This window comes from Brachyistius frenatus, unplaced genomic scaffold, assembly GCF_029030835.1.
Source record: "Brachyistius frenatus isolate BFR_SWC_R1_liver_20210118 unplaced genomic scaffold, ASM2903083v1 Contig_226, whole genome shotgun sequence".
NCBI lineage: Eukaryota > Metazoa > Chordata > Actinopteri > Embiotocidae > Brachyistius > Brachyistius frenatus.
The window spans coordinates 212,018-235,822 of NW_027210825.1; the positions used below are offsets into that span (position 1 = coordinate 212,018).

Here is a 23,805-nt window from a genome sequence, read left to right on the forward strand (position 1 = left end):
AGTGTGACTGCGCCGTTAGCTCACTGACAGCTTCCCCCCTCCTCCCCCTTCTTTCTGTTTCCTCTACAGTTGGGAGGATGTGGCATACTGGGGGTGGGGGTCTGGCTCTCGGTGACCCAAGGAAACTTCGCCACCCTGTCATCATCCCTTCCCTCCCTGTCGGCAGCCAACCTGCTCATCGCGGTGGGCACCATCATCATGGTGATCGGCTGTCTGGGCTGCGTGGGAGCTGTCAAGGAGAGCCGTCCTCTGCTGCTGACAGTAAGTTATTTGCCGGGATGCTTTCTGATGCTGAGGCCATCCATTCATCCGGGTGTCCATTTTGTGAAAAGCCTTTACATTGTGTACAGCTGCTGTCGGGCTGAGCTTCAGCAAGAAAAATACAGTATCCCCATACACGAGAAGTCATTCATTTTAAATTCGACGTGGGTTTGTTGCTTAACTCTCACGGCGCAGCGTGTAATACACCCGCCGGGCCACTAGAGGGCAGCGCGTCTTTGCGACAGTTGCCGTCGCGTCGACGAGAAAAGTCGACGCATGTCGCATTAAACAGGGCGCGTGATGGAGGACAAACGCTGATTGCCCCCTCGTAAATATTGTCCTGCCAACAGCTTGTTAAGACAATCGAAAATTGTGCAAATTGCTAGTTTATTCAAAGCCCTGTCCTCTATCCATGTTCCCTCTGGCATGTGCGTGGACGCCTCACAATGGCACAATTTCAATACTGTAGGACTATAATATTACACAAACAGCTAAATGTAGGCAAAGTGCAATTCATATAAGCAATGTAACCGCAACACCAGAAAACAACGCGTGCATGTTCGTGCAAATACACTGCTGTTTTACTGGAAAAGGGCAATTTTCTTTCCTTCGTGGACATAATGATATCGCTGCCCTTTGGTGCCAGAAGGATACGACTGAGACATAGTTTTTCACAGACGACCTGATATTAAAAAACAATGCTACCTTTCACTGTTACAGCATTTTACTTAAAAGACACTGGCGACATGCTACAAGTTGAATGCTGTGTCAACGGGCAAATCTGACTGTTTTCATACGTTACAATAAGCAAACCTTCCAACTGATCTCACGTGTTGCAATGTGAAGACGTTGTTTCACAGCTCAGACAGAATACAGAATCGGTCTTCGTAACACAAGACAAACAATTCAATACTTCTTCTAATGGAAATTATGTGTTTAATAACGGGGCTTCCAGGAGAACAATTCACAGCAGCTTATAGGCCATGTGGGGGGCTTGTCTTGATGTCAGGGGCACTGGTACCACTTAGACTCACCCCCAGCAGCCCGGCAGACACAGCCACTCCTTTTTTTTTCCACTTTAATGTCTGTTGTTTTTTTTTTTTTACAGTAGCTTCACTAATCGCAGGAGAACCATCCCTGCTTATTTGTTTGGGGATTTAACAGATGTTGAAGTCATGCTGACGCTCTGTTGTAATCACAGGAAAGCGCAGTATAACACAGCTTGATAACTTTCCAACCAATATGTTTTCTAAATATATATTGTATGACAGTTTTTTTTATTTACATAGCTTCTTTACTTTTCGTGAGTAGATACAGTACTACAGAATCAATTGAATCATAACAAGATGTGCCGTTGCAAAAACTTGCAGAAAGATTCCATGTCTGCTTCAAACTGCTTTTGAATTTTTACGTGCTGGTTATTTTTAAAAGCACTAGAAATTGGAAAAATCTACTCACTCGTTCGCATTCAGATTTATCATAAAGCTACAAACACCCTGGGACTACCAAGAGTTTCAAGGTGCACTTAAAAAGTACAAAGATTAAGGACTGTATCCCCAAACCTTTCTACATTTCCATTAGTGTTATAATCTATCACCACTAATGTTAATAAAACTTAAGTGGATAGCAGCAAAAGATGGTAAAAGTAAAAATGCTGGTGTTTTTTTCTAATAGCTGCCATGCCATGATGAATTTTGAGTTACTAATGTGCAAATCAAATAATCTAATATCCAACATCTTCATACAAACTTTGATCCAAACTCACAAAAAGTGTGAACCTCAGAATCCTTGCAAGATTGAGAAGTGTTCTGACCAACAAACAAATTCATGTAATCGCGCTCCGACGCTGCGCAGCATTTACCGGAAAGAATAATTCGATGCGGGGAAAAATAAAATTAATCATTAAGAAAATTGCACAGCAGGAGTAAGCAATTATGAGCTCTGTAGGGATGAGTCTCAGTGTCGATCATTAGCATGATCCATGACATTTTCCCTACGGTGACCGGACCGATATCTGCGCTGTGTCAATATAATGAGACTGGGTGAATTATAAGTCGGCTTTAATGAGTGACAGAGCAGCCCGTTCTTCATGGAGATTTGAAACGACTCTTCTCCATTCAAATTTCAGGGCTAATTAGCATGTTGATCACTGATGAGGGACGCGGAGCAGTGCAATCACAAAGATATTTGAGGAATGACATAATAAAAAAATTAAGTATTATTGCCTTTTGAATGCTTTTTAAATTGTTGCACCAAACATCAGTTATTCGTTTACGGTCTTCCAAATCTGCTTTTGCAATTCTGACATCTGGGCAACTTCAAAGACATTTTCAGCTTTTATATGATTGTATAACTTCACACACGGCGAGTCAGTTGCTCTTGCACGCTCCGGTCTGCATGTTTAGCAGCAGCGCTGCAGCAATATTTGGACGAAGTTGCTAAAAAGAAATGTGAGTTGCAAGTTGGGGTGGATACTAATCACTCAAAAAGGAGCCTTTAAAGGCCCTGTTGACCTATTTTCTTCAGCTTCAGACTCTGAGCAGCGAAAGCAAGATTTTCTGAAGCAAAAGTTATATCCCTTCAGACAAAATCAGACTACTTGGAGCTCATCCAAGGCGTGGGTGAACATGAATCTCTTCTGCTTCAATCATTTTAATTACAAAACAAATGGTTCAAGGTGCACTTTGGTCAGTTACATCCGTTTACAAAAACAATATAAAAAATATTCAGTTGTGTTCAAATTCAGCCAGTCAAAGCTAAAGTTTACAGTTACAGTTTACCTGGCAAAATGTCCAGCCTCTTAAATCAGTTCGGCTTCAGATGAACTCGCCAACCGCGGTCCAATTGGTCCATTGGCTCCTTTTCCATAGTAACAGAAGCTTACTGGAGATCTGTCATCGCTGTGCGGTTGCCAGGCAACCAGCGGAGAACTCAGGAAGTCACTGCAGCAGGTCACGAAAAACTCCACGGCTGTGTCCAAAATCCCTCCTCATTTAATACCGTGCACTATTATCTATCTTTTTTTTTTTTTTTTTTTTTTTTTTTTTAAAGATTCGCTATCCCACGACAGAAGGAAGCACGGCGGACTTCACTCGTCAACTTTTCTTCATCGCGAAGTCCAACAGTCTCCGCTGTTCAGCCGGAGGAAAGAACAGAAGTCTGCTGGGCCTTGAAAAACAATTTAATGAGAAACTAAAAGAAATTAAAGAATGCCTAAATAGTGGGTACAGTTTAGTACTGTTAAAACTGTTCATTTCTACTTTCACTTCCGTTTATCCTCCGGTGATCCTGTCCCAGACAAATGTGGCTACTTTCAGTCATTTGGTGTTTTATTTTACCCGTCAGGAAGTCTGATTATCATTATCATTATTATTAAAGTTCATGTCAAGTCTAAGTTTATTTATTTCATTTATTTAAGCAGTGTCAGCCTACTTAGCCACTTAATGTGACGCACAGCACTTGAAGTTAAAGACTCCCTTTAAACATGTGAACAGACGCTGTGGTGAGTTTAACGTCCGGGAGCCGTATTCACAAAGATCCCTCCGACTAGAAGTTACGCCTAGTGACGAAAATGAAGACAATTGTGATGTTTTCTAAGAATTTCCCCTAAATGTTAGGGAGTAAATCCTCGTAAAGATAAAAGTTATTCACAAAGCATGTGGTCCCTTGGAGAGCTCCTAAGATGAAAGACTGTTAAGAGCCTGAAGAAGGAAATTCTTTAGAGGCTTAAGAATTTATTAAGCAGTGGAGAAAATTGCGGAAGTACAGCGAGGACAAGAGAAATACCCTTCAAACCCTGAATGACGGCACGTTCATGAAACGCTACAAATGACATTGCGGAGGGATGATGTTTGTGGTCGATCTCATTTGAGACGCTCACTTCTCAAAAGCGTCAGAAATGAACGCGATCGCAGCACGTAGATATTTGGCGACTGGAAAAATGACTCGAGTCTGTCGCAACCTTCATCAGCTGAATGATCACACAAACAAAAACAGCCTCGTATTGGCGCACAGTTAATTATATTTCCACTGGATGTTACTGTCCATTCTGTGCCCTCCATCACCAATAAAAGGATGCGTCATAAGTAGCAACGGGGTCAAACACACCTCTTCACTGAGATACGGGTTTCTGTTCTCTCCTTGCTCAGAGTTGCTCTGAGAAGTTTTCCTAAATCACTCCAAAGCTAAGATTTAATTTAATTTAAACAAAAAATGTTCAGGTCTCTGAGAGGATTTTAAGAGTGTTTGTGAATGTGGCCCCTTGTTGTGTTACACAAAGCGCACTGCGTTTTAATATGGCAGGGTTTACATAGTTGTCATTGCTGATTGAGAGACAAAATCCCCTGAAATCCCTTGTTCAAAATCCCGGGAAATTGTTGCAAAGTGGTGCTCACCGTTTTCAGATTTAACGTTTGGGATGAAATCCGATACCCTGTTCTTTTAATTTAAAAATACGGGCCATTTGGGGACACTAAATTTTCCCAGAAATTCAATTTAAACAGCGGAATGGGTAATTAAAGTCATGCTTCACACCAGTGAGCTCGCACAGTCAATACCAGCGCAAGTCAAAGGGCACAGAAGAGGAGCGCGTTGGGTCTGTGACCTAATCTGCACACAAATTAGTCAGACAGGTGAGCTCACTGTGGTGGAAATGGCAGCAGATTGTTTGCCCTGAACAGCCTCACACGGGTCTGAGAAATAGAACCAGGAAGAATGATTAGACCCACCACATGAAAAGAACAAGGCGATCACCTCCGGGGCTTCCCTACACATACGCTCAAGGCTGCAAGAGCACGAAAGTTATTGATTTTGAAGGCGTACGTGGACATGACTGCTTCTCCATTCTGTCAACATACAAAGAGCCACCTTCACACTGCATGGAAGCCACAGCGTGGATGATTACGAAGCAATCAATCCCCGTGCCTGAGCTTTGATAATAGTTCATCCTGGAGGTCTGCTGCGGCATCAATCTCTGCTAAAGAGGGATATCAGCACTGCTGGCCTAACAAGTCATAACATAAATAACATGAATATATGCAAGAGGTTCTTCTGGAGTCCATTGTATAAATTTTCATAATGTGTGCAGTCTGCATTTAGTTTTTATCGGCCAATAAAAGTAGTCTTCTTCAGATATATTATCTCTTGCTTAAATGTAGAGTGAATATCACAATATAAATCCCAACTCTTGACTAGCTGCAATACTGTTTTCTGTGCGATGGAGTAGTCCATCGCATAGAAACTGCAATATAACGCATGATAAGACTGCAAAAAAAAAAAAGCAGTTCTATTCTGGTTCTCCATACTTGGTGTCCTGCAGGGTTTTGTTCCTCCCTGAAGGCATGCGTTAGACACAGACCAGCAGTGGCTCATTAACTCCCATGAAACAAAAACTGTAATGGAACAAAAAAAAAAACCTGCAGGAAACCAACTCATCACATCTGGAACTGGGAGCTCTTAAACGACCGCTTTCCCGAGCTTTATCGCTCTTTGGATAGATCGACATGATTACATATACCTTTACATTTGTCAGCACTATCTGTGTCTCGTAGACTTCCATAGGGAGACCAGAAGCAAGAAAAAAAAATAATAAATCCAGCTTTTCCTAGTTCTGAGTGTAATCTGGTGGGTTGATGTGAATAATAAAAGCATTTTAGGAATTAAAGCAGCATTCCTCCAACATACAGAGCGTATTGGCATGTTTGACGGGTTTATATATATAAAAATATATATATATAAATATATTAATTATCATAAATGATCTTTATAAATAATTTCTGCTCCTTGATATTTCAAGAAAAATGCTGTAACCAATAGTTTCTGGTTACTTTCCAGGTTCAGCTTTTATATTTAAACCTTGTCCAATACAGTGTATCAGTTGTTCTCTACCTTGTTTTGGTTTGTGAAACCATATAAAAGCGGTGCATAAAGGGGGCCACTTGTGACATTTCAGATGTCTTTGAGGTGTTGGAAGTTTCACTTAGGACATCCTCTTTGAACCCTTTCAAATGGCTTGACTTAAATAACTGTTTGAAGCCCAAAGAGGTAAAATTATCCTATTTATTTTTAGGGTTTTCACCTACAGACCCTACAGATTCATCTCGTGGCCTATTAGAGGGGCCCAACCCTTATGTTGGGAATGAGTGGAAATCTCAAAAGCAGCTACAGCCCTGCTCATACACGATTCCACATTGTTATGATACATAACATATACCAGAAACCATTTGTCTTCACAACTAGTACTTGCAGAATTTGTATTCGCGCTGAGTGTTTTTATATTGTGTTGTTGTTACTATTACTTAAAAATCCGACTATTTCTGGGGGAATTGAGGAACATAAAAAAAATGGTATTTGACAACAGCGTGAGTGGTAATGTTTTTTTTAGTCCATCACAAAATATGTTTACAGCCTCATTTTGTTTTCCTTTTATTTTGATCTTCTATAAATCTTCTTTCTGTAGTCATGCAGCTGGAAGCACCCACTGCAAACAGAATATCCTATTTCAGTTTGAATAATGACAACTCAGGAAAAACATATCGAGCCTGCTTCGGTCCTTTTGTAATGAGAGCCAATTCTTTGTTTATAATAATTTATCACTGAGACTCTGATGGCAAAACAGAACAACAACAAAAATCCACTTCAGTTTTAGATTATACATGTTAATTTACGCAAACTTAAACTACCACAATTAAAACACGAGCGGAAGCAAATGTATTTCCAGCGCCTGATGTGTCTTGTCACAAAAGAGTGCTTCATTAATGTCTTGTTAGACAACAGCGCTGCAATGTTATTTGGAACAAATCGTGCCGTTTATTATCTGTTACAACGCAACTGAAACCCTCCCGTTACTCAGAAAAATACGTTTTTGTGCGACTTGATAGCCGAGTGATTGCGGGTCATATGTCATGGCTGCAAACGCCCTGAGCAGCGAGTCAGCGGTACGATTTCCAACCGGCCGGACCTTTACTACGTCATCCCCTTGATCTCCTTCCCCACATTTGATGTTTATCTCCACTGCCAATATATAATAAAAGCATCAAACACCAAAAAAAAAAAAAAAAAAAAAAAAGTGTTTCAACCAGCTGTTGGGATTTCTTTATATATATATAAACATTAACGACCTTTTAAATGAATTTGTTTAATTAAGAAAGAAACTACTTGATTGTTCGACACTTAACTGGCACAGCATTAATGCTATTATTGTTTATCTAATCTACACAGTTCACAAATGCATTTTCATCACTTACAGTTAATTTCTGTCGCTCGTTTGTTATTAGTAGCCCATTCATTACACCAGCTTTAAATTCTTCAAGCTAATTTGGTAGCATTCGTGAAGCATATTAAAAAAACAGAAGCAAAATGGCCTTCTGCCATAAAATGATCCCATTGAGTTTGGCTGTTGCCTGTGGTCCAAAGAGGAAGAGTTAACTTTCCTGTTAAGAGGAGAATAATGGGGAAATATCCAGACAGCCACAGGGGACGGGGTCTGTTTGTTTTCCAAGAGCCGGTGAGTATCAGTTGCTCATTTTTAACGATGTCCCCTTGCTCTCTGATGTAATTTCATAGCTGCAAAGACACACCCAACAACACACAGAGCCACTGAGAGACTATTAGGATCCAAAAAATAGGGTTGCATTCATTACTTTGGTCAAAAATATGAACGGCTCTATTAGATCACGGTTGGAAGACAGGCCTCCTAAATTATGTCCTCATAAACCACATCATTTTTGTACATATCTATAAAAAAAATTTTAGACTGACTTTAAGTTAAAAAAGCAACAGATTGTCTCTGAACAGCAGCAGGCATCAGTTTCCAATTTCAAGGAAGGGTTACGGTTAAATCCCCTGCATGCTACCTGCTCAGCTACAAACAGCAGACAGGAAAAGTTAGTGAAGAGACACAAACATTGAGCAGCTAATGAGCCAAATATTTTCCTCAGAAGTCTTTTAAGAACCGGAGCCTAGAGGACAGTGAGGCGACCAGAATCATAAACCCGAAATAATGCTCCATTTCTGCGAATAGCACAGATCCAGAATCACAGTCTGCCTCTGATTCTTCTTTATCAGGGATTCAAATGGTGTCTCGCATTGTGTTTTTTGGTTATTTTCTGTGCCAGACATAAAGCGATAACACAAGTGACCAGAAGTTTTCCTGATCTGGACACAACGACAGTTTGTCAACTTTCAGAAAAAAAAACAAGATAACTCTTCTATAGAGAGCATAAACACTTTCATCTCTGCTCCGAGCTACCGCTGCTCTGTCAACTAGTTTTGCCTTCTAGTGGCACAGAATCGATAATTGCAACTAAGTAAGAAAAACATGAAGCAATGAGAGGATTTAAAAGCCTGTGGCAACACGAATCTGCTAGAGATATTTTGCCCATCGCGCAGTTTCACAGTTGACGTTCCCCTATGTTAACACTGTAGATCAATAACGGGTCAAGGAGTATCCCAAAACAGACAAAATGACACAGATTCAGACTTGACTTTTGCTGCCATTTTGATTTTGTTCGAAGTACTGCAATACATATGAATTTTTTTTTTTTAAAACGTGGCATATTGTGATGGTCTTAGGAAGAACCAGGTGTCTTCCGGATGTCAAATATTTGGAGTTAAGTACAACTGCAGTGTTTCTTCACTTGGCTGAGTCGTATTTTTATGTTATCTACTGGATTGTTGGGGGATTTCATCAGCCCAGAAGTTTGAATTTCCTCAGCTTACATAAACACCTGAAAATTCCCTGCAAGTTGGAGTTACCTGGAATTTCACTCAAAGCTCAGACAATGAAGGCTGACAGAACAATAGAAATTGATTTCAGATGTTTATTTGAGAGGGCCTTTTTTGAAAAGAGAACGAGTGAGTCAAACCCACCGTGAGTTGTTCGCTGCCACCGGTTTGTTGCATAGTCGGTCTCTCACCTCACACTGTTGCCACTGAGATTTTCATCCTTTTCACGCTCAGTGATTCATTCATGCAGGTGCTGCCAAAAAGACCTCGGGGGGCCACTGACAGCACAGCTCCATGCCAGTCTTGTGAACTTGCAACGCTTACATCTACTGTCAAGGAAACACCAGGAATACACAGAGGACATGAAGGCATGATGTCTTTAAAAAAAACAGAGCATCTCTGCTTGAAATCTGCTTTGACCTTCTGTGATGGTATCAAGCCTCCTCAAGCTCAAAAAAACAAAAAACAGGTGTGAAGCAGAGTTAGCGGCGAGGCGAGGCGAGGCGAGGCTGCTCTGCTCTGCTCTGCGGTGCTGTGAGCTAAACGTTAACGTGCTCGTCGTGACAACATTAACGTTCTGATGTCCGGATATAACGCGAGAACTCGGTTCATACTGAAGATAAATACAGATCTTGCTGGCCGATTGCTCAATTTGGCTTAAAAACTCTTCTCCTCAGAGACATGATGTCAAATCCAAACCTAAATAATTATCTCAGCGGCACAAGAATAAATAAATAAATAAAACAAAAGTAAATCTGCTTAAAACTCAAAAACTTCACTGAGAATTATCCCATTTAGTAACAGTTGTCTGTACATCTGCGGGTACAAGGATGCTAATAGTTTATTTCGTGTGGTTTTAATGGTGCCAACAAACACATGCCAGTAAGAGTCTTTGTTTCCATGAAGCCTGTAAGTTAAGTCTCTATATTATGGGAACTCTTGCTAATAATGAGTGACAGAGTCTTGTTTCTTTTCATGTTGCACAGTATTTTCACAACACTCAGTATTTTTACACACAGAGTACAGAGTCAACCTGGCTCTAGACCGCTTGTATTTGAGATTCCTCTCCACATCATAAATATGTATTATATGTTTTATTTTTATTTATTTTTTTACAGTGTAAAACACAGATTCAGACAGAACAGGGTTTTATATGTCACATAAGGAAACAATCCCATCAATTTCCATAACAGAGCCGCAGGCGCGCTGCAGAGGGATGGGCGGAGATAGAGGGAGGGGCTATTTGCATATTTATAAGTCATTGCATAGTAAATGAAGTCAAAGGTGCAGAGTTACCTCGAAACCACTTGAAGGCATTAGGGAATATATTTTGGTTAAATCAATGCCTGGATTTCAACTCGCTGGGAAGTTGCTGCAGTGTTTCAGTCTTCTAACTGGTGGGTTGTCAGCTTCAGCAACACCGGCATCCTTGAAAAAAAGTTCCTCCTCCTCTTCCTAAATGCAGCCCAGCACTGATGTGTGCACACGTACTTGTCCACAAACCCGCCGCCATTTCACTCAGACCGTCGCGTGACCTTCCTGAACATTGTACCTTTGTCTCTCAAAATATTTCACTCCTCCACGGTAAAGGCAGTCACTCAAATACGTGAGAGACCGAGCCCCGTCCTAGCGTAGTCGCTGATTGATGAGCTCGTAACTGTTTTAAGCACTCAAATGGGCCCACGGGAAGAAGATGTATCGCCCATCAGGCAACTCATCCTGGCCGCTATACGGCGGAGGAGTGGGTGGGGACTGGCGAGGAATAAAATGTGCTTCCTTTAACAAATTCAAAAGCGGATAGAGGAAAACTGTATATCACCTCTCCCGGTCTGTCCTACTCGCTCTGTTAGTTCCACCCCCGCCTCGCTTCCTGCTCTCTCGACCTGTCAGTTAGAAAAATCAAGGCTGAACGATCTACGGCTCTTTGATTGCTCTTATTTCACCAACTGTTTCTCCTTGACACACGATGCACATTTCTTTCTTTCCTTGCTTTTCCCTTTTCTCGCCCTCACGCTCTCTGGTTCTTCAGTAAGTACTTCATTCATTCTTCACAGACAGATGCCTATTATTCCCTCCAGTTGCCTTTACTTCTTCATTGATAAACGTGTGTTAAATAACATAGCTGTCTTCTCTCTCTCTTCATTGTGTCTCCACAGTTCTTTATCCTCCTCCTGCTCATCTTCTTTCTGGAAATTCTGTCCATCATGCTTTTCTTCATCTACCAAGACCAGGTAAGACACCTTGATTACTCTCATTATATGATAAATCCTGTGATGTTCTCCATCTGCACACGGTAATAATTGTCCGCAGGAAAAGACTGGCCAATCTTCATCCATCATGCAGATTGCTGATGTTTCAGGCTGAAGAGGGCATTGTACAATGACGCGTCTCAGTGGAGAGCTTGTTGTTGAAGTTCATACGAGAAATGTTGGGAACGACGGCTGACACTCTGCATAAACAATGGTTCAATGAAACTGCCTGAGAATTCTTTTAGATGTCACTTGGGTGCGGGGAGGTGGGAATTGCTCGGGGATACAGACGGAAAAAGAACATATGGATGATTTCCCCTGTAAATAAACAAGACAGACAAGAGAAAAGAAGCGGATGAGCCATCCCTCCTCTAATATGAATTTTTAATCCCTTCACATGTTCAGCAAAGGTTTTAATAATGCAGTGAAAGGGTAAGATAAATTTCATCCCTCTTTATTTTAATTAAGCATTTGATGGCTGGATTTCACATTAATTATGCCATTTTAACAATAGATACAAGATATTGTTGATGTATGGAATTGAAAATATGAAATCCAAAAGTCTCATGTTAAAGCACCAACAATGTGTATCCTTGTTCTGTCCACTGAGCGCAGAATAACAAATATGATCTTGACAAAGGGTATTAGTTGGACTTTATAAGATTAATGAGATTACTTGGCCACCCAGGGGGATTACATCCCAAGATAAATCTGCACGCTATGAATGAATCAAACGTTTTTTAAATGGAGTCCAAGTTCCTCCTAAAAATGCTGCAAGGTCCTTGAAGCGTGTGTACGTGCTATCGTGCGACTCCACGAGTCTTAATGCGACATAATGACTCAAAAGTACAAGTGGATTGTCAACAAAAGAACTTGAATTTTTTGCTATAATAAAATCTAAAGTCTAAAGCGTGTATTGTTTTTTTTAATTTTTTTTTTTATTAAATTACCAGTCAATCAGTTGAAAAGCCAACAAATGCTTTGTCTAATTAACTGGTTAATCCTGTTATATTTGGTTTGACATTTACCACTAAAAATTATTTCCATTGTAGATGAAGTCCTTGATTTCATTTACAAATAGCTTATTTATTCCCATCAACAGTGAAAGTATTTTATTTCAATCAAGTTTTATATGTTTTTATTATTATTTTTTAAATTTTTTTAATGGCAACCTAGATTTAAGGCAGCAGCGCTAAGGTGACCATGATTTTTTTCCTAACAAGTAGATTTATCAAATAAGAGATATTTAAGCCTGATCTTAAAGGTAGAGAGAGTCTACTTCCCGAACTCGAACGGGCAGCTGCTTCCACAGGAGAGGAGTCATTGAGGGCTGGATATGTAAGAAGAAGGATGTTTAAGTCTATTCTTGATTTTACGAGCAGCCAATGAAGGAAAGCTTAGAAAGAAGATGATCTCCTTGCTAACTTGCGAACTAATTGTCAGTGCGCTTTGACAATATTTTTAACTGACCAATCATTTCAGCACTGATAGTGTTACTACAGAGTTTGACTGACTTGAGTTTAGACGTTTTATTTAGCAGGTGCTGTATGTCGTGTATTCGGCAGTATATTGGGCACCCTCTAGAGGGAGTTAACATAACCGCCGTAAAGTGTAGAGCCCAAACATATATCACTGGAAATTTCAAAAGCCTTTCTGTTACATTATTCATGTGTTGGGACAGGACGTTTTATCCCCAAAGGCTGAGGCCAAGGCCAAAGCTGACTGTAATTCTTCTCGATATTTTGGTAAATAACAATCTACTTTGATATTCCCCTTTCTTTCCGTGTGAATTATGTTTGCAGCCGTAGACCTTGGACCCGCTTGTACTTTGTTCTGCCTTTATTCTCTTTGCTATTGTAATTCTTGCATGATTATATAATTGCATAATGTGTTGTACTTCCACCGCAGTTTGTCTTTGGTGGTGTATTTGTGGACTGGTACGTTCTTCTGGGCTTTCATCCAATCAGCAGCGATCCATTTAGCTTTTAATGAATGTTGTCTTTTGTCACGCCTCACCTTTCTCTTACTATCTGTGTTCCCTGATGTTCAGTGCACGCCGTTATCCAACCTCTGAATTATTCAGTTTTGTCTACCCAGGGAGGCGATTAGTGACAGAGTTAAAAGTTAGGGATGGTCTAGATGTTGTGCGAAGCTGGTGCGCCGCGGTAAATCACTCTCAGTAAAGAATGGCTGGCCATTACAATGACTGTCTCTGATACTTCCTTAGAACAGGAGGAGACTTTGTAATTCTCAGAGTTTTATGATGCTTTATACCTCGTTGAAAGTGTGCCCGACTGGAAAGCTGAACAAAAACTGTACAATAGAGTCTGTCTAAGTTACTTTAACACCATGATTCACTTCATCCTTTTCCAACAAGCCTGATAATTCACTGTGATATTGTGTTTTCATGCATAATGTGCATGGCTTCTCATCAAAATAACACTGGAAATCCAAAGTAAAAGGAATCATTCTGAGGTTACTGATTGGGATTTGTATTGAATGAAATGATCAAATTCTTTGAAGGGGATCTTCTGCATAAATTCAGATTTTCCATTTCTTTTTTGATCATAAAGCAGGTGCTCTAGGTGCTCTTTCTATACTGTGAAAATGGAAAAACACCACAGATACATTTACACACCCCATTCAGCACCTTTGTCATTTTGACTTCCACGAGTTTGTGATGTCACAAACTCACGCTCATGTCAGCACAACCCACTGTCCAACATTTTATCTCTAAGGAAAACACTGAGCTGCCATTTCTTCGTTAAACTAGCAGGCTACAAGACCGAAGAAACCCTGTGAATGGCCTGAGTCAGCCAATCAGAAGAGAGGGTCATTGATGTTAATGTGCCTTAAAGAGACAGACACAAAATTGCCCGTTCTCAGTCCAGCTCCAGATAGAAGCTTAAGAGAGGAGATGTAGAACTACATCGATATGTTTTTTGTTCATTAAAGTCACAGAAATGTATTTTTCTGGATAGCAAGACACCAGAAAAATGAAATAATTGGAGCTTTTAAAACGTACACTATCAACAGGTACTCGTGTTGTAATTTGTCAGTACAGTTTAGCCAGCTTGAACTTCTTGGTTTGGAAATTATCATGGTTGGATAAGAGACAGGTAGCAGGATGTACAAAGCATCCCCTCTGTGTTAAATGCTTTGTACACCCTGACATTATTCCATCCTGTGCTATAACAACAGATAAAAATGACAAATCCAGTTTTAAATAAGTCGTTGTTGTAAATATTGTTAAAAGGACAGTCTCTGCATCTCTTGAAAATAGACCACCAAAACTAAACATAGTTTTGAGGAATCCATACTCTTGTCAAAGGATCAATACAAAAGCCCCCAAAAAAATTATAATTACGTGTCTCTCCTCAACATTGCACTCGTTGTTATTTCATCAAAGACTACAGAAAATGCGTCTGCAAAAAATTGCTTCCTGTGATGTTGGATCAGGTTGTGGTGTGGGTAAGAAAACACCTTTTAGTGGATGAGCTCGTTGCCTCTCTGCTGCTGTTGTGTGCAGCAATCTCGTTCGTTTAAAGACGAAACACACAAAAGTGGGACGATGTATAATCACAAATCCACAAAAGATACGCTTAATGTTTGACAAACCTGCGTTTATATAGCAATGATACATTCAGCCTGTAAATCTCGGCACCCTGAACTCTCCAACATCATAGTGCATTAGCTGTTTTTAACAATAAAAAGCTTACTTGTTATCGGATCAAACAGATGTCATGGTATTGCCCACCTCACTGTGACATCTGAACATTTTGACATACTCACTTTAAATCAATGTCAAAACATTTAAAACATCCAAACAGTCTCGACACTGTATTTATGACTTCTAGTTGTAGCAGCACTTGGTGTTGTTTGAAATGCTCAATAATAATTGAGAGTTTCTTCAAAAGAATCACTTGGGAGTTTTTATTATTTGAGAGAATTTACATTAAACATCATCACCATGGTAACGTCCTGGAGGCAGTCCTGTCGTTGGAGTACAAACCAACACCGTCCCCTCCTGTATGCAAAGCCTTCCAGATGCAACAGCTTAAGCAGAGCGCAGCACTAGCTGCATGTTGATGAACTCCATCCCAGGCTTCAGGGATGGTCACGCTCAGTGGTCTGGTTTATTACACCTGCTTTAGACCTGATAAAAAGCTCTGTGACGCAGCTGGAAGCTACTTCAAACAGCTCACAGATCTTCCATGTCCCGATACGGTCACCGTTTGTTTCACTTTGTTAGTTCATGAGGATGATGAAAAGGTCCCATGAGGTTAACTTCCCTGGAACCAACGCGGCTCAAAGTGCCAAAGTGAATAAAATGAGTTGGACTCAGCTCTGGGATATTGAAAATTGATGTATGGCTGCTTTATAATATCTCCGAGTAGGTTTACTGCCTCGTCCTGTTGGCCACTTTATCACCTCAGGGGAAAATTACCACATCAGACAAACAGAAACAAAGCACTAAACAGCAGAGCACCATATTTTCTTTGGGGATTAGGAGACTTCCAGCACTATAACAGGTATCACTTGTAACATATCAATAACATCATTACAGGAAGTAATTGTATTAGTAGCAGATGTGTAGAGAAAATCTAATCTAATAACAACAACTGCATCGAGTTCCTGCTATTTCAGAGTTAATTATAAAGTCTAAAGAGCCTCTCAGAACTTAAGTGTATTTAATTGAATGCTTGTTAGCGAAATCATATGCATGTCTGATTATATGTATTAAATATCCTAACTAAATAAAGTTGGGCTGCTTCTTTTCCTCGTAGTTCAGCAGTATATCAGTCAGTGTATCGAACCAAACATAAAACATTACTCTACTGGAGACCAGACTTTGTGATCGGAAAGTCAATCAGAAAGGCCTCCAAAAAAACGACAACAAAAATGCTGAAAAAACAATTCATTCCATACATTTTGATATTTAGAGAAGATTATGGGGAGAAAAAGAAATCTTCATGGTCAGACTTTGCCATCAGACTTTGAAAAACCTTGCCTTCCTCCTACAAAAATAAACACCAGTAATTAAAAAGTCAAAAAATATGATGCGTAGAGAATACTCAGGAATAGGATTTTTTTCAACAATTAATACTGGTAGAATACAATTTCTAATTGAATTACTGCCGTTACCTTCTAATAAAGTGGTCGCCTTAGTTCAAGTATTTGTGGCAGTAATAGCGCGTATTGTAATAGACTATATGCTCACTTATCAAACAACCCCAGGAGTGTTAAAAGGTCTCAACAAAAGTACCAGTAATGGAGTGAACACTGGATGGAAACTAACCAATCGAAAGTGCTAACACTGAAACGATCAATACAAGTGTTGGAAATTATTGGCCATTCTTCCTCAGGGTCCTTGATAAGTTACCCCTCAGGTGCATATAAAGATGTTGCGCAACTATATTGATAGGCCTTCTAGCTGAAACCAAAACCAGATCAATAACTGAAAAGCTGTGTGTTTCTGGCGCACTGATTTAGACGGCTCGTTACATTCCTTTATATTGCCGCAGACGTATAAAAGGGATCCTCTTTGTACAGTATAATTATACCCATTTAGTGCGGAATGAGACCAGATATCAATATTTGGTTGTGGATGCTGTGACAGATGCCGACTCCTGTGCGGTGCGAGTGGTTGAAAAGAAATCAATCAAATAGATATATCTATGATCTATGTACACTCTTTGATTTACTGAAGTTTTAAATCCAGTGCCAGCTTGACACCAACACTGGTACACCGCAGACTTCTGCATATGCTGGGATCTTTGAGTTCAAACACAGACTGCAACAAAGGCCCTATAGCGAAAAGGTTTCATTTTTGACATTGATGAGTTGAAATTAAAGGGGGGGGAAAGTCTCCCCTCAGATACTATTAAACTGCTCTGTGTCATCAGTCTGTGATGTTCATTGCAGCTCTTTTTGTTGTACTGACTTCACCCCAACTTGCTTCATCTTCCTCAGCTAAGGTCCACAATTTGCTGCATTCACAGGAGTGGTTTTGACAGCCAATCAGAGAGCAGGAGGACTTTACATTTAGATTCAAAATTTAAGAGAAAAATGGACATATGAATAAGAATTTATAGTCAAGAGCTGTGACCTTGCCTTAAAGGACTATTGAAATGCCACTTGTCTTGTGGTTGTACTGCATTATAATATATCAAGATGCTGTAAAGTGAAGAAATTTGATTCTTTATTCAAAAATATGTTCTTCTATTTGTTCCATGTTCCTGAGAACGGCGAGACTGGAAAGAAAGCACTTTACGTTCTCAAAGGGCTCAGGGAAGAAAAGAAAACTTTGTAGTTTGTATAAATAATCCTTTAAACTGAAGTTTGCATTTGTTGTTGCTGTTAAATAAACATCCAGGCAAACACCATGCTGATTAGTCTAATATTTGATATGATAAATAACTCCAGAAGAGCAACAATTCTTTATTTAGCAGCAACGTTCTGCTAAAATGTATTCTGAAACTCAAAACTATGGTGTTGTTAAACCAAATAAATCATTTAAGTCTCTACTTAAATTTTTTTTTAAATGACATAAATATAATCCGTTTGGATAATCATCCAAATCCAATTTTGAAGAATGAGAAAATTGCACTGCTAAACTACAAGTGAGGCCAAGAAAGGCAATCCCAATGATTGCTTTTTTAAGATTCATATGGTGCAAATGGATTTTGTTTTTTCCCCTTGAAACCGAATTAGTATGAGCAATTTTCCATTTTTTTGTTGTGTGCAAATTAAAATTTTCCCAATTTTAGACAGAATTTCCTTCAGGCAAGGCTCTTGTGTAACTTCCCTGTATTACAGCCAAACAAAATTACAATAAGATGAATACTGCAAGGTCAAATTCTCAACATTTCTGCTTTGTTGTTAATTTGCTGAAAAGTTTATATTCTCTGAATAATGTACGCGTTCCTTCCTATTTTTTTTAATTTATTTTTTTATATCAAATAGTTTTCAAGTTCACAGCGAAGGTCAACAATAAATTTCAAACTAACTTTGTGTTTGCCACTGCTGTTGAAACTAATGCAACCCTTAGCAGCTTCAAGTGCTTGAAACCACATGATACAACAAGTAGTCTGATTGGTCAACTGTACATTTGGAACGTGGTCAAATCACCATAAAGCTTCACACCCTGATCATCACTAGAAATATCACTCCACCTTTTCAATGGGAATATATAATTGGAATCGAATTTCATATAATATGCAATATAATGTCGTGTTTACTTGTTATAGACCTAATAATTGTGACCCATTTGGCGAAATCGGGTCTCTTTTGGTCCATTTTCGTTGCTCCGAGCATCCGTAACGTAACACTACAGATCGAGCCTGACCGGTTTGGTTTTAACACATAACATAAAAATGCATGACTCCATCGACATCTTTTTTTTCAGCGGATATCTTACTTACAACGAGATTGAGCGAGTTAAGCAGTGTAGTGTCTCTATGTGCTGTAGTTATTCATTTTGAGGAACGATCTCTGGAAAGAAATAAACGGATTAGATCCCGTCTCTGTTGCTAGGGTTCGGACTACTTCTTGGAGTGGTAAACATGGCATACATTACATTCGCTTCTACTGACGTGACATGTTGTTTTCCAGTTCTTAGTTATAGCCCATGCATTGCCATGGAAACGGAGCTCACGCCAACAAAAAGTGTTATATTTTGAGAGGGAATTGCCCCACAATATGAATACATCTTGATTACGTATTTTATTTCGATGGTAGCGTGTTGTATTATCACAAATTCACACAGCAAATTCACATCTTTGGAATAAACTCTCTGAGTTCAAATCAATTTTTTTTTTTTGCTTGTACATGTGAGACCATCGAATTCACTCTCAAGCAGAGTGAAAGTAACTTTTTTTCTAGGAGCTATTTTTTTTTTAACACTTTTCAGGAGTTGAACCTTGAACTCGTTGGGAGTTAAAACTTGACTGCCATGAAGAGTAACTTTTACTTTAACCTTGAGTTTGAATGTGAAACTCTTTCACAGTGTTAACAGTCAATACTTAAAAGCGTGAATTATTTGAAATTCATGGAGTTAAAATTTCATCACACTAAAAAGGTTTTAGGTGAGACTGACTACAAATTAACAACATATCTGTCACAAATTTATATTTAACAATTATATGCAGTGTGAATATATGGTGTGCAACAATTAATGCTGCATGAAAACTTCGATTGACAAGTTACATGCTGACCAATATATCATTGAGACTGTGATTGATATATATCTTACATTCCTATTTTATACACTTGTGGTTTTGAATGATAGCCCCATTTTATTTATCATTATGTCTTCATTGAAATATTAATAAACAGCATGTTTTAACAAAACTAAATATAATTTCTGCCCGTCACTTAGATTGCTTTATTCGCAAAGGTTACGAAGAAATAACTAAGGCATGCTGGGAAATGCTAATACAGCAACAAAGCTGCGCAGTCAACACCGTGTTGAATCATGCTCTTCAACACTCAGCGAATGAACCTCAAAATATCACCCCACCAAAGAATAACGCTGGACACAAGCTGTAGTCTAACTTAGAAAATAAACTCCCAAAATCCAACTCTTTCTTTAACTCCAAGATATTTCACACCAGAAATTTGCTGTGCGCGAGAGGGTGTGCTTTAACGCTTGCGCCTCGGTCCTGACCGCATCACTGTCGTGCCAATAATCACGTTAAAGCCCACCCTCTCGTGTAACATCGCTTAATTAGGTCACGCTTGACGAGTGCGTGACCCTCTTTGACTCTGTGACGCCCAACTGTTTCATAAAAGCACATAAAAGCCAACAAATGACCATTACTGAAGCTTTCGATTTGGACTTTTGCCCTGCTGAGGTTTTATCACAACATCAATTTCGAGTGTAGCTCACCCTGCCGGGATCATTTATGTTCTCACCTCAACACAAAGTTAGGTTTTAGGTCAGAGCAGCATGAAGTGTTTCCTCTGCTGCTCAGTGGGTGATGGCTGGACAAGGTGGCTGTCAGGGCCAGACGTAGAGGTGATTTTCTGTCTGCTTGTGTGCTCTGGGACGAGTCAAGGTGAGGTAATGCGGCTGTAAAAAGGAAGTCATGAAGAGCTATGGTCAGGTTTGATTCCCGTAAGACCTCATCCACTAACCCAAAGGGCATCAGAGCCATTAAATTGAATCATGACCGCCACTAACAACTACAACAGCAGATGTAGGAGCGATGATTCTCATTCTGATGGAGCTGTTTCTGAAACTTTAAAACACTAATTACTTTTTTTTAACCGACCAATCATTAACATGCAGCATGTAAAAAAATGATTAACGATCAAAACAAAAAAGCAGCCCTTTTTGGAAACAAATCAATATTTCAGTAACTGTAACCGGTGTACTAACATGTTATATGAATATGAAAAATGAAGTCTCTAGCTATAATTAATATTTTTTAAGTATTTATAAAGAACCAAATTATTTATTTGTACGGTTGGTTTTTGTAGGTGCTGTAAGAAATGTAGTTGATGGACTTTGACTGAGTTAATAATTTTTTGCGGTGGTGGAAGTCGACTAAATACATTCACTTCAGTCCTGTAGGCTACTTAAGTACAAATTTAAGGTATTTGTACTTGACTTCAGTATTACCACTATATGCAATTTTTTCCTTCTAATCCACTAAATCTCATAGGCAAACATTTTACTTTTTACTCCACTACAACGAGGTACTTTTAAGATGACAGTTATTCAAACCCCTCCTGTCCAGTGAAAAACGTGTATCTCCAAATTTGGTGATTTTGATCTTGAATTGTTTTGATTAACTCAGAGATTAGATATTCCTTTAAGGGCTGAGAAAATATCCTACTTTTAAGCTAAATAAACTATTTTAAAACCTACTTGGATTTTCTGGAAAATGCACGCTTGTTATCTTTTTAGCGATATATGGTTCTTACAGAATATAGAAGATACAAACATATAATTACTGAAGATTAAACTAACAAACAATAAATAAAGTAGTCAAAATAAGCAAATAAAATAACTACAGCACTAAAATACACATTATTTCAACAGTAATATTAATCCAAAAACATCAAATATAATAGTAAAACACTGACGTGTGTGTGTGTTTCTACTTTAGACACTTTAAGTATATTTTGCTGCTAATACTTTTACTTAAGTAAAGTTTTTAATGCAGGACTTAAATTGGTAGTTAGTGGAGGTTTTTCAGTGTGGTATTAGTACTTTTACTTAAGTAAAGGACCTGAATACTTTTTCCGCCACTGATGTCTTTGTAAGTCACATTTATAATTTTCAACCTTTTATATCTGTATATACAGTTCAATTTTTTTTTTTTAACTGAAATAACTTAACTATAGGATGGTTTGCCGAGAAAGTTTGCACACACAATTGAGAGCATGAATCCTTCTGACTTTTTTTTTTAAAAGAATTTGAAATTTAACTGCCCATTACATTCCCACCAACCGCAGCTGAACTTTGTGTTTAGTGTAAATTAGCAAATATTAGCATGCTAAAACACCCAACTGAAATGGTAAACATTTACTGTACATACAGGCAGCTGGGAATAGAGAAAGTTCCCATTTGGGAACGTCCCACTTCCTAATTGAGAGCGTTTGCAAACAGGCAACATGACCGCAGCCAGAACATCTGCTCTATTTTTGTTGTCATAATGCAGAAAAGTTACAAACAACCTCATTATAGACTGACGAACCGACCAAATGGAGCTCAGGAGGTCAATATTATTTGAAAACATTTCCATTTTCAGCAAGTTTTTTTTCCTTTCGCCACAAACTCTGCCGTGTCCAGTGACGTCAAACCTACTCGGAGCTTTAAAAACCTTCCTGTCGGGATATTCGACAGGCACTCGGGTTGCTTTTCCAGCTCAGAGGTCAGATGTTTCCCACTTCCGAGTTGCTCATGTGCGCACCAATATATACATTAAAGACTCTTAGGCTTGTTTTATAATAAAGACTACTAATGTGTACAGACGGTCCATTTAAGTTTTAACAGCAAAAAAAAAAAAAACATTCAGAAAAGCCTTTTATATCGGCTTACAACTACAATACAGTGCGGTATAGACATTTAAACCGGGTGGGATAGAATAAACTGTTATCAAATATTCCTCAGGGAGTTTTCATGTTTATCTGAACACTGAAGTGCATCACCTTGTTTCATCCTGTTGGATGTGTTTGAAACTAAAACGTAGCTTTTCCAGTGAGAAAATGTCTCATGGTAAATTGTGTTGACACGCATCATTTCTCCCGAGAACCAAGAGATCCGTTTCAACATGTCTGTCGCGCTGGCACATCGTTGTCTTCTCCTCTCGGCCCTGTTTCTCCTTCCGTGAAAGCCAACGTGGAAAACGGAGAAATAATTTGATAAGAAGTGGAAAATGTATCCACTTGTGAACGGTCTACCTCAAATGCAGGTGAAGTGCAGCCACTCGTGCAGGAAAGGGAACTACGAGCTATTATATGACGCCCGCTGAAATCCTATTTCAAGTGTGATAGCTCTCCTTTTTCCACATCATCGCAGTTCCGGCATCAGCCGTCAGAACACTTTAGCTTGTCAAGATATAAAAATGTAACACCCCTGTCAGAATACATTTTAAGTGTGAGGAATGTTCATTTCATGCAGACTGCAGAAATGCAATTAGATAAACACCCCTGGCTAATCACATTACGAAAATACACCCACGTCAGGGCGATGTTAATATGACAGACAAATTGAGACGATCGGCAAACAGACAAGACATTTGTTTGTGGAGTCTTGGATTATATGTGACATGGAAATGTGCGGTGAGCGCGGCAGATAGTGTTGAGGAATTGCGAAGGTGATAATTATAAGTAATTTAAATTGCAATCAGGCTTTGATCCTGGAAGACAGTGGAGTGAAGCTCTGCAAGAGGAAGCAATAAATAATAAATCATGTTGCATTTACATCATTTATACAAAGAGCAGTGCGATTTACTGCGTTGTCTTTTGATTGATGTTTAACACTAATGGCTTTTAAAGACAGTATTAACTAAATCGAGGGAGGAAGAAGTGCTTTTTAGCCCTACGTAGTGTCTACAGGTGTTACATCCAGACTGCTAAACCACCAACAACACCCATCAGTAGAGTAGGGCAACCTGAGAGGAAAAACCCAGGGCAAAAAAAAACGGACGTTGGGACGTTGCTCATAATTCAAGGTGATACAGATGATTGAATATGCATTTTCATCTAAACAGTGTAGTCGTGTAAATATTTTCACTGTGATTTAAAGAATTACCCACAAGTCAAATGTTTTCCGCAGTCAGTTTCACCTCTTACTCGAAGCAAATATTTGTTCTGATAATTTGCCGAGTTGGACGACCAGGTGTCTTTTGTTCCTCCTGCCTCAAATTATTCAGTCTCTTCTAAGACGCCTGTAAAGTAAGAGCTCACCTATATATTCTTGGTTCACGCAGTGTCGACAGGTAGTGGTTTCAGGGTTGTGGATTGAAAAATATGAAAAAGAAATTGTAGTTAATAGTCTGTAGAGAGTGCAGCATCTTAGTCTCCTCTTTCTCTTTTGTCTCACTGGTGCCTGAATCTG

The 23,805-nt window shown here is 39.2% G+C and overlaps 1 protein-coding gene across 3 annotated transcripts in view; it reads left to right on the forward strand.

Annotated features, from left to right (window-relative positions):
- The window catches only part of tspan4a (tetraspanin 4a), a 132,807-nt gene that overhangs the window by 84,479 nt on the left and 24,523 nt on the right, over window positions 1-23,805 (forward strand). For all 3 annotated transcript variants that reach the window (XM_069719885.1, XM_069719884.1, XM_069719886.1), the window contains 2 exons: window positions 70-261; window positions 11,142-11,216. In XM_069719885.1, the coding sequence (XP_069575986.1) occupies window positions 70-261; window positions 11,142-11,216 (267 nt within the window). The remainder of the gene's footprint in view (window positions 1-69; window positions 262-11,141; window positions 11,217-23,805) is intronic.